The sequence below is a fragment of the Amblyraja radiata genome, chromosome 4 (assembly GCF_010909765.2).
Source record: "Amblyraja radiata isolate CabotCenter1 chromosome 4, sAmbRad1.1.pri, whole genome shotgun sequence".
Lineage (NCBI taxonomy): Eukaryota > Metazoa > Chordata > Chondrichthyes > Rajiformes > Rajidae > Amblyraja > Amblyraja radiata.
In genome coordinates, this window is record NC_045959.1 from 49,894,117 (window position 1) to 49,907,512 (window position 13,396).

At 42.1% G+C, this 13,396-nt stretch overlaps 1 protein-coding gene across 1 annotated transcript in view; it reads left to right on the top strand.

Annotated features, from left to right (window-relative positions):
* The first annotated feature begins 313 nt into the window (after positions 1-313).
* The window catches only part of napg (NSF attachment protein gamma), a 28,725-nt gene continuing 15,642 nt past the window's right edge, over positions 314-13,396 (top strand). Inside the window, exons 1-7 of the mRNA XM_033019389.1 lie at positions 314-574; positions 4,369-4,436; positions 4,840-4,924; positions 6,783-6,800; positions 8,827-8,857; positions 9,639-9,748; positions 11,474-11,540. Coding sequence (XP_032875280.1) covers positions 522-574; positions 4,369-4,436; positions 4,840-4,924; positions 6,783-6,800; positions 8,827-8,857; positions 9,639-9,748; positions 11,474-11,540 — 432 coding nt within the window. The 5' untranslated portion in view covers positions 314-521. The remainder of the gene's footprint in view (positions 575-4,368; positions 4,437-4,839; positions 4,925-6,782; positions 6,801-8,826; positions 8,858-9,638; positions 9,749-11,473; positions 11,541-13,396) is intronic.

Here is a 13,396-nt window from a genome sequence, read left to right on the forward strand (position 1 = left end):
CACTGAATTGCAAGGTACTTCTGCTGCAATCACAGCCCTACTGTAAGCTATCATTAAACTGCAAGGTACCTTTGCTGCAGTAACCGCCCTGCTGTAAACTGAGCAGGCAGGACAGAGCAGTGCACTACAATCGGTGCACTAATTGCGTTACCTGCCCCCAAGTGACTGGCGAGACAATCCCAGCAGAGGCGTGGACACGGCCTACGTCACCGCGGAGTCTGTCCGGATCTTCTCCAGCGCGAATGCGCAGTCAGGAGGCGGGGCGGGGGGGGGGGGCGGGGGGAGTGCCCCGTGCGCGCATGCGCGACTGCTTGGGCCCGGCCGCGCAATCGCTTACTGCGCACGCGCACCCGCAGTTATTGATTCTTTATTTACCTCCGCCCGGTGGCTGAAGTGAGCGGCGGCCCCGGCATCGCCGTGAAGGACGAGCAGCCGGTAACGAGGGGATCGCGGTGTCGCCTCCGTCCGTCCGCACGCCCGCCATTTTGTCGGCTGTCGTGTCCCACGTAGGAAAGAAACCGATGGCTCAAAAGATAAACGAGGCGCTGGAACACATAGCGGCCGCCGAGAAATGGTGAGGGAGTGGATTTTGTTTGGTGAGGTGGAGTGACCACCGTTCCTCCCAGCGGGAGTGGGGGGTTCAAGCGCCCGGAGATCCGGGTGGGCGCCGCCGTCTGACGCCCCTCTGTGGGCGTGGAGCCTGCTGGGAGTTGTAGTCCGGGTCGGCTGTCAATGTCCTGGGGTAACTCAGAGGGACAGGCAGCATCTGTGGAGAGACGGAATAGGGGACGTTTCAGGTCGAGACCTTTCCTCAGACTCGGGGGAGAGTGAGACGAGAGATATGGAAAAATATGATGTGAAAATGACAGGTAGACAAAAATGCTAGAGAAACTCAGCGGGTGAGGCAGCATCTATGGAGCGATGTTTCGGGTCGAGACCCTTCTTCAGACTGATGTGGGGGTGGGAAGAAGAAAGGAAGAGGCTGAGACAGTGCGTTGTGGGAGAGCTGGCGAGGGGAGGGGAAGGAGGGAGAAAGCGAGGACTACCTGAAATTGGAGAAAATGACAGATCAGAGTAGACGCTGTTATGGAAATGTAGAATGGCTCATTGTAGATAATCGCAAAATGCTGGAGTAACTCAGCGGGACAGGCAGCACATATGGAGAGATGGAATGGGGGACGTTTCAGGTCGAGACCCTTCTACAGACTGATGTCTTCACCCGAAATGTCACCCATTCCTTCTCTCCAGAGATGTTGCCTGTCCCGCTGAGTTACTCCAGCATTTTGTGTCTATCTTTCTTGGGTGTAAATCAGCATCGGCAATTCCTTCTTGCACATGTAGAATGGTTCATTGTTGGCTGAGGAGAAGGTGACAAGAGGCATACAATCAGTAAAATTAATCAGAAGGACAGTGCAACTAGTCGGAGAGCTTGGATGGGGAGGGGTGGACAGAGAGGGAATGCAAGGGTTACTTGAAGTTAGAGAAATCAATATTCATACCACTGGGTTGTAAGCTGTTCAGGTGAAATATGAGGTGCTGTTCCTCAACGCTGTCCTTCTGATTATTTTTACTGATTGTATGCCTCGATGTCACCTTGCCCTCAACCAACATTGAACCATTATAGATTTATTTAATCATTGTCTGCTATGACCTGTCATTTTCACACCTTGCCCTTCCATCTCTCCAGTTTCCCTCTCCCCTGACTCAGTCTGAAGGTCTCGACCTGAAATGTCACCCCTTCCTTTTCTCCAGAGATACTGCCAGTCCCTCTGAGTTACTCCAGCATTTTACGTCTATCTTCGGTGTAAACCAGCATCTGCAGTTCTTTCCACACACAATGTCCTGAGGGGCCTGCTAATGCACTACAGCTCCCATGAGCCTTTGCAGCCCAGCTGGTTGGTTCCTACCTGCACTGTCACCATTGATTGGAAAGGAGGAAAGAGGCATCTGCGAAACCAGCGTCATTTCGGCCCATGCTGACCAAGATGCTCTATCTACACTAGTCCCACCTGCCTGTATTTGGCCCATATCCTTCTAAACCTTTCCTATCCATTGTAGTGTAAGGGTTAAACAGACAATTTCAGCTAAAATATGAAATGGAGTTATCAGATAAATTAGGAGCACTGCATTCCATAGCCCTGGAAAACAAGATGCAAATGCATTATCTCCTAGAATTGACCTTGCAGCTGTGCACATTGTCTGGGAGTGTGGCCTTTCTCAGGCCATTCTATGGGGAAAGCATGGCATTCGTGACCAAAAAATAACAGCAATGATTGGGTGGACCACTTGTACCCCCTGCTGCTAGTAGTGCAGAAACGTTGCAGACAAGGGGGCATATGATTGGCTCAGGGAGGGGGCAGTGGCATGGTCTGCTCTGATAAGAGATGCCATAAAGGATGGTGTTGTGCGCCCTTTTGGATGAGAGCCCCAGCCTTGGACCGTGTCGCGAATGGTGCCAGGTGATCGAGAACAGGAACATCCTGCGGCGTGCTCTACTGTGTAGTCGGGGTTTATGAGGGCATACGGGGATATACGTGAGTGTATGTGCCTTATCTGCAGTTCCTTCCTATACATCTTTTCAATGTTGCGTAGTACCTGCCTCGGGTACCTCCTCTGGCAGCTCGTTCCACAGCTCACAGCCCTCACTTTCCACATGCCCCTTAAGATGCACTCAATTGCAATAATGACCAGATATGGTTCGCTTCAAATTAAAAAGTATTAACTTAATACTATAATTGAGTTTGAGAAGACACTTGAGAGAACATGGAACAGCACAGCACAGGACCAGGCCCTTCTGCCCACATTGTCTGTGCTGATCATCATGCCATGACTAACTCTTATCTGCCTGCACATAATCTATATCCCTCCATTCTCGTCATACCCCATGTTCCTATCCAAAAGTCGTAAATGCCACTATCGTATCTGCTGCCATCACCATCAGTGGCAGTGAGTTCCTGGCACTTGCCATCCTGTGTTTTAAATAAAACTTGTCTTGCACATCTCCTTTAAACTTTGTCCCTCTCGCCTTAAAGTTATGCTCAAGTATTTCTTGTTTCCATCCTGGGGAAAAAGATTTTGATTTCTACCCTATCCATGTCTTTCAGCATTGTGTGTCGTTTGTTGTAACCAGCATCTGCAGTTCTTGTGTCTACATAAATTAATCTCATCTGCCTACACATGATCCATACTCCTCCATTCCTTGTATATCCCAGAGTCTATTCAAAAGCCTCATACTGAGCATGTTAACCTCAACTAATTCATGTGCAAAGATACATGGGTCCCTTTGAACAAGCTGTCCCATTTGTCACTATTTAAAAGCAACATTTTTTTTCAACCAAGGTGCATGCCCTTAGATTCTTTCAAGCATTCTTTCATCTGCAATGTGTTTTACCTTTCACATAACATGTGTTATCTCCATGTACATGATTACTTCTTGATTGGGTTAGTTTATTGGACATATGCACCTGGCTGCAATGAAATTCCTTGTTCACAGAGAAAACTGTATTAATGCAGCAATAAATACAATGATGGGTAAGAATGGTGAGAGGATTGCAGTGCCGTCTGATGTAGTGCATATACACTATTGAAGTATAATAGAATAACTAAATGAGGTATAAATAACAGTAGGTGGAGTAACTCAGTGGGTCAGGCAGCATCTCTGGAGAGAAGGAATGGGTGACGTTTTGGGTCGAGACCGTTCTTCAGACTGGATTTAGACCAGCATCTGCAGTTCTTTCCTACCTATAATTAACAGTACATGGCAGTACCTCTGGGAAGAGAGTGTGAAAAAGTTGATCTGCTCAGGATTCTGATAGCAGTGGGGAAGATACTGTTTCCAGGTCTGGATGGCTGAGCTTTCAAGCTCCTGCACCTTCTCTTGGAAGGTAGGTGAGAGAAAGGGTAATGGCCAGGGTGGCAAGCTACCTTGGCAATTCTTCCAGCCTTCCCAAATTACCAGATTCCTCAGTTTTTTGAATTTTCTTTAAAATTGAACTATTTCATTCATAATGGTTTTCCTCATTCTTGTTAACTTATTTTTACTGTTAAGTGTTTGCCAATTTGTTAGTCCATGTTTTCATCTTTATTATTGCTTACCATACTTTTATGTTTGGCGTCATCTGTAAATTTAGAATTTATCGCCTTTCGCAAATTCAGACCGATAACATATTTCAAAGTAGGTGCAGTATTGTTTTCACCTACAAGGTCAACTTCAGTCTAATACAAATGTAGCTATGAAATTAGAGGGCACAGCTTTAAGGTGAGATGGACAAAGTTTAAAGGAGATGTGCAAGACAAGTTTTATTTAATACATATAGCTATGAAAGTAAATTATTTCAATTTTTAATATTGATCCTGTTTTATTTCCAGTCTGAAAACTGGCTTTTTAAAATGGAAACCTGATTTCGATGGTGCAGCATCTGAATATGCAAAGGCGGGTAAGAGTGTTTTCCTGTCTGACATTATTTTGAGAGGTTTCGGGTTGATTTTTATCTATAGTGTAATCCTTTGCCATATTATATATCGAATCCATTTACAATGAAAGTTGCATGCTATCTTCACAAATAAGTAAGTCTAAAATCCTTTTCCAGCTTGATGCCACCATTTTGGAATTGACACGTACATAACATCAAATGTTTCAATGAAATAGTTATACAGCACAGAAGCAGCCCCTTCAGAACTGTAGGACTATGCGTGGTTATAATTGAAATATTATTTGTTTTGCTTAATCTTTTGCTTTGTTTAACTTGTACGACGTCACCACAAGATGTCAGAATAATGCAGCATCCTTTTCCATTTATTTTTTGCATGTAACTCCCTCTTGTATCTGTTTTGATGTAGCTGTCGCATTCAAAAATGCAAAGCAGTATGACCAAGCTAAGGATGCCTACCTAAAAGAAGCTGAATCACATCAGAACAACAGAGCGTATCCTTTTCAGGCTACTAATGACTATCGAGAACGGCTCCTTCATGGAAACCGGTTTCTTGATTTTTATTTTCTTCCAATACACTTTAAAGTACTACGAGGTTATTTTAGTTTGATAAGAAGATTAAAGTTGTCAGAGGATATCATAGATTTTTTTTTTCCGCTGCATATTTAGTTGAGTTTTTGTGAAGGCCGGCCTGCTTTTACACTGCAAAGTAATTGGAGGGGTTGATTATGAGAGGCTTTTTTCTGAAAAGAGATGCTTGAACTAGGGGAAGAGAAGAAGTATCTTTAGTTTTTAAATTCTACATTCTAGTAAAGATACTACTGTAGATAGACACCTAGACACCTAGACACAAGGTGCACTGTGTCTAGGTGTATATCTGAATAACAATAAAGTTTTCTTTCATTCATTCAGTCATTCATTCAAATGCTGGAGTCACTCAACGGGACAGGCAACATCTCTGGAGAGAAGGAATGTGATGCTGCCTGCCCCGCTGAGTTACTCCTGCATTTTGTGTCTATCTTCAATTTAAACCAGCATCTGCAGTTCTTTCCTACACAAGATACTACTGTAGATACAGATAAGATAGGTTTAGAGGAATATGTGGCAAATGCAGGCAGGGTAAGTGGGGCATGTTGGTTGGTGTGAGCTAGTTGAGCCAAAGGCCCTGTTTTCCCACTGTATGACTGACTCTCAGAAGTAATCAAAACAGGGATGTGTGTGGCACATTGGACTTTAAGGGAACAGAGGGATATGGAGAGAATGGTGTTGAATTCCAAGATCGGCAGAGATTGTAGGGCAAGAGACAGACAGAGGGAGAGTGGGGTGGAGTGGGGGAGGAGGGGTGAGAGAGAAGGGAGGACACGGGAGGGGAGAGAGGAGAGGGGCTGAGATGGGGGGGATGGGGTGGGGGAGATTGGGTGGAGAGGGGGGAAGGGGAGGGTGGGGGAGGGGAGGGGGAGAGGAAAGGGGGGAGAGAGGGGGGGAGAGGGCGTGCGTCACGTGTTCAGAATGTTCTGGAAATGAAGCGAGCCATCTCATGCACGAAAGCTGTCGGCAGCTCTATGGAATTCAGGGGAGCAGCCTGCCGCGTCTCACACACACACACACACTAACCACCCCCCCCTCTAATCTCTGAGTTTTTGCGTGTGGTTTTGGTGGATCAAGGAATCAAAGGCCAAAAATCTTATCTGAAAATCGAATCTGACATACACCCACAAATAAACACACGCACACACACACAGTTTTAAAAGTATATAGATAGATATGATATATGATATGTTGTACTTTTTTTAGTTTAATTATGTGGTTGGATTTTGTATTTATAAAGTTCCAAATTTATTTTATTTAGTCTGTCATCCTTGGAGGTTCTTATGGTGCTGGGGCTCAATTTATTTACGTTTAAAACCTGTCAGGCTTTTCAGTTGGAGATCGCTGGCTTGGTTGAGTTGTTTGGCTTTGCACTGAATCAGAAGATTGGGTTCTTGGCCCAGTAATTGGAGTACATGATGCACCCAGAAGCAATGTGTTGCAGATGCTGGTAATCTGAATCATAAACCGAACATGTTGGAATGATCAGCACCAAAATAGACATAAATAGCAGATTTGAAAATATGCTTTTAAAATGATTGTGAAGTGCTATGATTTAAATGGGGTTTTCATTTTAAGACTAAAATGTCCTCATATTTCATGAAAATGAACGGATGAATATGACCTTTTAAGAAGCTAATGAATTATTGTTGCATTTCAAGTAATGACAAGAACTAAATGAAAAATAGATCTGCCTGATCAAATGAATATCTGTAATGTTTTTGTTGCTTTTATGAGTCTTCCTTAACTGTCTATTCACTTTAGTTTCTTCCACGCTGCTAAGTAAGTAAATTCTATGTCTTTTTAGTGTATCCCAGAATTTTAATTGAATATAAATTTAGAGCAAAAATCAAAGCGCTACAAGAACTCTGAGTCAGGCCGCAACTGTGGAAGGAATGGACCAACAACGGTTCGGATGGGCATCATTCTTCGGGCTGAATACGGTGAAGTTGCAGGATAACTCAGTCCTTTCCAAATGATTTCCAGTCGGATCTATTATTTTGTCTTTTGCTTGGATTTCTAGGCAGTTAAAAATACGTGATTGAAAAGAGAGGATTATTTGTCTAGGTTTATGTTTGAAACCCTAAATTTGTCAATAATTTTATTAACACTAGATTCTATTCCCTCAAGGGATGTAGGGATTGGCAACATCAGCAAATATTTCCCAATTATTTCCTCTTGTTCTAGATGGTTTTGAGTTCTTGAGTTGTGTTGGAGCAGCATTCAATGAGGCATATTGATAAAATTTAGTTAAATTCCTAATCTGTCTGTCAGATTATAGTTTATAATCGCAATAAAAGGCTATTCTATTCTATTCTATTCTAGATTATAGTTTATTTGCAAATTTCTGATAGCTATTGTAGCGCCTCTTCTGGTTCATGGTGAACATTTACCCAGTATGTTAATGTGTGGGATTAAATTATGGTAATGCATTGATTGTCAAGATGATGTGGTAGGATTCTTCGGTTGCAGAATGTCTTTGCCTGATACTTAAGTAGCTTGACTATGAACCCTCCCTAGGTGTGTGTAAGTGCTTTGTCAGCTGAAGCGTTGTGAATTGAACTAAAGACGGCACAATCAATAGCAAATGTCAAATCACTTCTACTCTTTTTATCTTGGCCACTATCCTATGATTGTTTGGCCCAAATCATTTTCAAAGGAACTTCTATGGTGATTGGCTTCCAATCTTCAGCCATCTTCCTCTTTATTTAGGTTGATTCCTGACACAAGACTTTTTACCAATTCCCATTTACCTCAATTTTACCAGAACATCTTGAAGGTTTAGTTGGTCAAGTGCTATCTTCTTGTTGAGGGTAGTTATTAACTCCTAACTTTTTGTGTGAACACTGGCTGTAATAAGGAGTAGAGCCTCTATGTTCTGTCAGAATCGTAGAATCTTTATAGCTCAAAGGGAGGCCATGCTGGAGTCATTAGGTGTTGTTCTTCCAGTTTGCATGTGGCCTCAATTTGGCAGTGAAGGATGGCGAGGACATACCGGTTGTAATGGGAAGGGAAATTGAATTTGCTAACAGCTAGGAGGTCCAGTTACCCCAAGCAGTCAGAACTGGAAGAACAGCACCGCTTATTCTGCTTGGATAGCTGTCATGAACATGGAATTCTCCAATTTCAGATTAAGCTTCTCCCTTCTTATCGACCAACATTCCCTCAACGCATACCATTTTGTATATCCCCCACCCCCCTACCTTCATCCTCCATCAGTTCATCAACACCTCTTCTGCTCTTCCCTCTACCTCCAGTTCCTTTACTACCATTCCTCTGGTTCTACAATTCATCCCCCATCTTCCTTTCGTCAGATTCCACTCTTTTGTCTTTGCCATTTATTACCTCCACACTTCCCTCCCCCACCTGGTTCATCTGCCAATCAACCCCTTTACCTGGAGGTCCCTTTTATTTGTCAACACTGGCCCCATCTCTCCCCCCTCACCTCTTTCTTCCAGCTATCTCCCCTCTATTCCATCTGTCAGAAGAAGGGTCTTGACCCGAAATGTCACCCCTTCCTTCTCTCTAGAGATGCTGCCTGTCCCACTGAGTTACTCCAGCATTTTGTGTCTACCTTCGAGTTCCTCCAGCAATCTGTTTTACTTTTTTTGCTTAGGAGGGTCCATTTCTTACTTGCTTATGTCTCCAATTAATGCTATTGTTCATTTTGTAGTCAACATTTTGCTTTGGACTGAATCGGTTAGCTTTCTGAGTGTGCAAGCTTGTTAGATTGCACCTTTCATTGCTATCGTCAGTTTACACTCAGTTATATATCCCTTGCCTGTGATCTATTTCATTTCCTCCACAGAGCATTTGAACAGGCTGGAATGATGCTGAAGGTTCGTCCCTTGGCTATTTTGAATTCTAAAAATTGATTCTTGAAAATAAAATCAAGTAAAATTCATATATTTAAACAAAGTAGTAAGAATATTCACTTTATACCACCAATAATATGGCAGTTTTGTGATGTAAGATTTCCAAGTTATTTGTTATTTGCATGTTATTTGCATGTAGCTTTCGACTTGCCCAATGGAATAATGTATTATGAAAATGATGGCGACATTTCGGTAAAGACCAGAACACCTATATTGTAGATGGAATAGCACTTTTTGAGCTATGGTTATTACTATAATGATTTTAATGTACATTTTGACATGGATTAACTCAGCAGATCAAGCAGCATCTCTAGAGAAAAAGGATGGGTGATGTTGCTGGTAAGACGCTTCTTCAGTCTGACGAAGAATCCCAACCCGAAATGGGTCTGAAGAAGGGTCCTGACCTGTAACATTACTCATCCTTTTCTCCAGAGATGCTGCCTGACTTGCTGAGTTACTCCAGCACTTTGTGTCTATCTTCGGTATATACCAGCATCTGCAGTTCCTTTGTACACATCTTGATATGGATTAATTTGTGTACGATTATTTTAATTGGGGGAAGTAACAATATTTGAAATTCTGCCATGTGTTTAACATGGTTCTTTTTTCATTTAACTAATTATGGGTATAGCACTCTGGTTCCCATCATTAATTCTCAACTGATCTTGCATTGTTACATTGAGATTTAAAATCCTATGTTAATTGCAGCTTGCCTAATGAAACTGTGTAATGTGTTTTTAAATAGGAAATGCACAAGTTGCCTGAAGCAGTTTTTTTCATTGAGAAAGCCAGCATGATGTTTGTGGAGAACGGAACCCCTGACACTGCTGCCATGGCGCTAGACCGGGCTGGAAAGTAAGGAATTTAAAACTGCATCAACTAAGCAATTCCTAATTTTATAATTGTAATCGCAACCTTGGGTTTCTTGATTGAACCCCAATAGGTGAAATATACACCATTGCAGTATATGCTTTATATCAATGTTATCTCTCGTACACTATATGTCTTATGTTTATAATAATTTTTCCGCTGTCTAGTTGTTTACATTGCATGAATTTCACCACAAATATTTTAATGTAAATTCTAAGTAGTCTCAGAAATGTAGACAATGTAAAAAGACACCCAGCAGTGTTATTTATAAAAGCTTATTTTAAAAGTTTTAGTTTTGGAGATACAGTGTGGAACCAGGCCCTTCGCTCCACTGTGCCGACCAGTGATCACCTGTTCACTAGTTCTATCCTACACTTTGGGGACAATTTACAGAAGCCGATTAACCTACAAACCTACACGTCTTTGGAATGTTGCTGGAAACCTGAGCACTTGGAGAAAACCCACATGGTCCCAGGGAGAACATAAAACAGGGCACATACAGCACCCGTAGTCATGATCGAACCCGGATCTCTGGCGCTGTAAGGCAGCAACTCTACTGGTGCGCCATTGCAGCCCCATCAAATGCCTATTTCATATATACTGCTCTATCCTTGTTCTCCATAAATTAACTTTCTCTGCTTAATGGTTATAAATTATGGGATCATGGCCCATTCCACATATCAGGATACAAACTAACCAAACTGCAGTGGAATATCAAAGGAGTATTTCGCTGTTGCATGGGCTGTCTTTCACATAGTATGCCAGGGCCACATTCACGCTTGCTGTTTCAATAGCTGTCAAGGAGCTTGGCACCATCCAAGACAACTAACTGCTTTCTGATCCCCATCTGCGGCTGTGGGCATCTGTCCTCTTGGGCACTGGTATTGTGGGTGTACTTGCACCAGAATAACTGCATTGGTTGTAAAGGTTGGTTCACTGTCATCCTTCTCAAGGGTGAGAAAAGACAAAATGCTGCTGTAACTCAGTCGGTCAGGTAGCACCCCTGGAGAACATGAATAGTGATGCTTCGGGTCATGACCTTTCTTCAGACCTGACCCGAAACATCACCTATATTCTCTAGGGATGCTACCTGACCACTGAATTATTCCAGCATTTTGTGTCTTAGTAAACCAGTATCTGTCGTTCCCTGTTTCTACATTTCCCAAGGGCAATGAAGGATGTGCAGTAAATGTTGGCCAGTGATGCCCAGTTCTGAAAAATGATTGAATCTTCTTCTTCTTGCGTATGGCGTGCACATCCTAAAGTTATAGGACAACTTGTTCTATTTGATCTTATTTGATTGTGCATGCCGGGTTGATTGCATTCGTCGAAACAGGGCGAACCACGTGAAGGTTGCAATCTCCCACCCCAATGAATGAATTAATGAATAAACAACATCTATGGGACTCTAATGCCATTTGAAACTGAATGATGACTATAAATCAAATTCATTCATCCACCAGATTATGTATATTCTACCTCCAGTTTTGTCCTGTTTCGTTTCTTTGTCTTGCAGTCATCTCCCACCTAGTTCTTGTGTCCCATTTAAAAAAAATTTGAATCTGAATTTCCATTGTTTTTCTCGACTGTTAAATCAGTCCCAGTGATAGAAGAGCAGTGTCACAGAACTATCTACAGACTATACGGAGACATTTTACAGTGGACAGTCTTCAGTTATGAAGTGGGAAATTGCTTTTTTTTTTCTTTCAGGCTAATAGAAAATGTAAACTTGGAAAAAGCTGTTGAACTTTATGAACGGGCTGCCTCAGTATTTGAGGTAGGTTGTGGATAATTAAGTTAATTATTTATATTAATCTTTAAAACCCAGCTCTAGTTATGTATTTGTTTTTAGCATTAAACCCAATGAAAATAATTAAGGATAGATAATAGCATTTTAAAATAATATAAGCTGAAAGAAAATTATCAACAATTTATTTGTTTTATTTGGAGCATAAGCAAAAGAATAACCATGCACTGCTTAAGTAAATCATAACTCCTAATTATTTGCACAGATCACAGGAACAGCTCTTGAGGGACTCGATTGTTGTCAAAACGCTCTAGTAAATTAGACTGATCAGGTTGGTGGCACTGTGGCTACTAGAGCTGCTGCCTTAGCACCAGAGACCTGGGTTCAATCCTGACCTCAAGTACTGTCTGAATGGAGTTTGCCAGTTTTCTCTGTTCATACGTAATAGGAGCAGAATTGGGCCATTTGGCTCATCAAGTCTACTCCAACATTCAATCATGGTTGGTCTATCTTTCCCGCTCAACCTCATTCTCCTGCCATCTCCCCTTAATCCCTGACACCCGTACTAATCAAACTATGACTGCATTGGTCTCTTCGGGTTTCCTCCCACATCCCAAAGTCATACAGGTTTGTTGGTTAATAGGCATCTATAAATTTCCCAGAGTGTGTAAAGAGTGGATGCATAAAGTGGGATAACATGGGACTAGTGTGTACAAGCGATTGATGGTTGACATGGACTTGATGGGCCAAAGGGCCTGTTTTAATGCTGTATCTTTCAATCAATATTGCTATTGGATTTGCCAAGGTTGATTCTTCTGGAATCTTGGACATAACCAAAGCAATCTGACTTTAGCCAAACTAGATAAAATACATGGCATGTGAGAAGAGAAATCAATCCACATTTGTCCAACCTGTCCTTGTAGCCACAGTGCCCTCCATAAAGTTTGGGACAAAGACCCATCATTTATTTATTTGCCTCTGTACTCCCACATATTACAATTTGAAATTTGTAATATAAAAAAATCACATGTGGTTAAAGTGCACATTGTCAGATTTTAATAAAGGCCATTTTTATACATTTTGGTTTCACCATGTAGAAATTACAGCTGTGTTTATACATAATCCCCCCCATTTCAGGGCACCATATGTTTGGGACACAGCAATGTCATGTGAATGAAAGTACTCGTGTTTAGTATTTTGTTGCATATCCTTTGCATGCAATGACTGCTTGAAGTCTGCGATTCATGGACATCACCAGTTGCTAGGTGTCTTCTCAGGTGATGCTCTGCCAGGCCTGTATTGCAGCCATCTTTAGCTTATGCTTGTTTTGGGGGCTAGTTCCCTTCAGTTTTCTCTTCAGCATATAAAAGGCATGCTCAATTGGGTTCAGATTGGATGATTAACTGGGCCACCCAAGAATTGACCATTTTTTAGCTTTGAAAAGCTCATTTGTTGCTTTAGCTTTAGCAGTATGTTTGGGATCATTGTCTTGCTGTAGAGTGAACCACGGCCAATCAGTTTTGAGGCATTTGTTTGAACTTAAGCAGATAGGATGTTTCTATACACTTCAGAATTCATTATGCTACTGCCATTAGCAGTTGTATCATCAATGAAGATAAGTGAGCCAGTACCTTCAGCAGCCATACATGCCCAGGCCATAATACCCCCACCACTGTGTTTTCACAGATGGGGTGGTATGCTTTGGATCTTGGGCAGTTCCTTCTCGCCTCCATACTTTACTCTTGCCATCACTCTGATATAAGTTAATCTTTGTTTCATCTGTCCACAAGACCCTTTTTCAGAACTGTGGTTGCTCTTTTAAGTACTTAGCAAACTGTAAACTGACCATCCTATTTTTGCAGCGTAGCCTCTGTATTTCTGTTTAT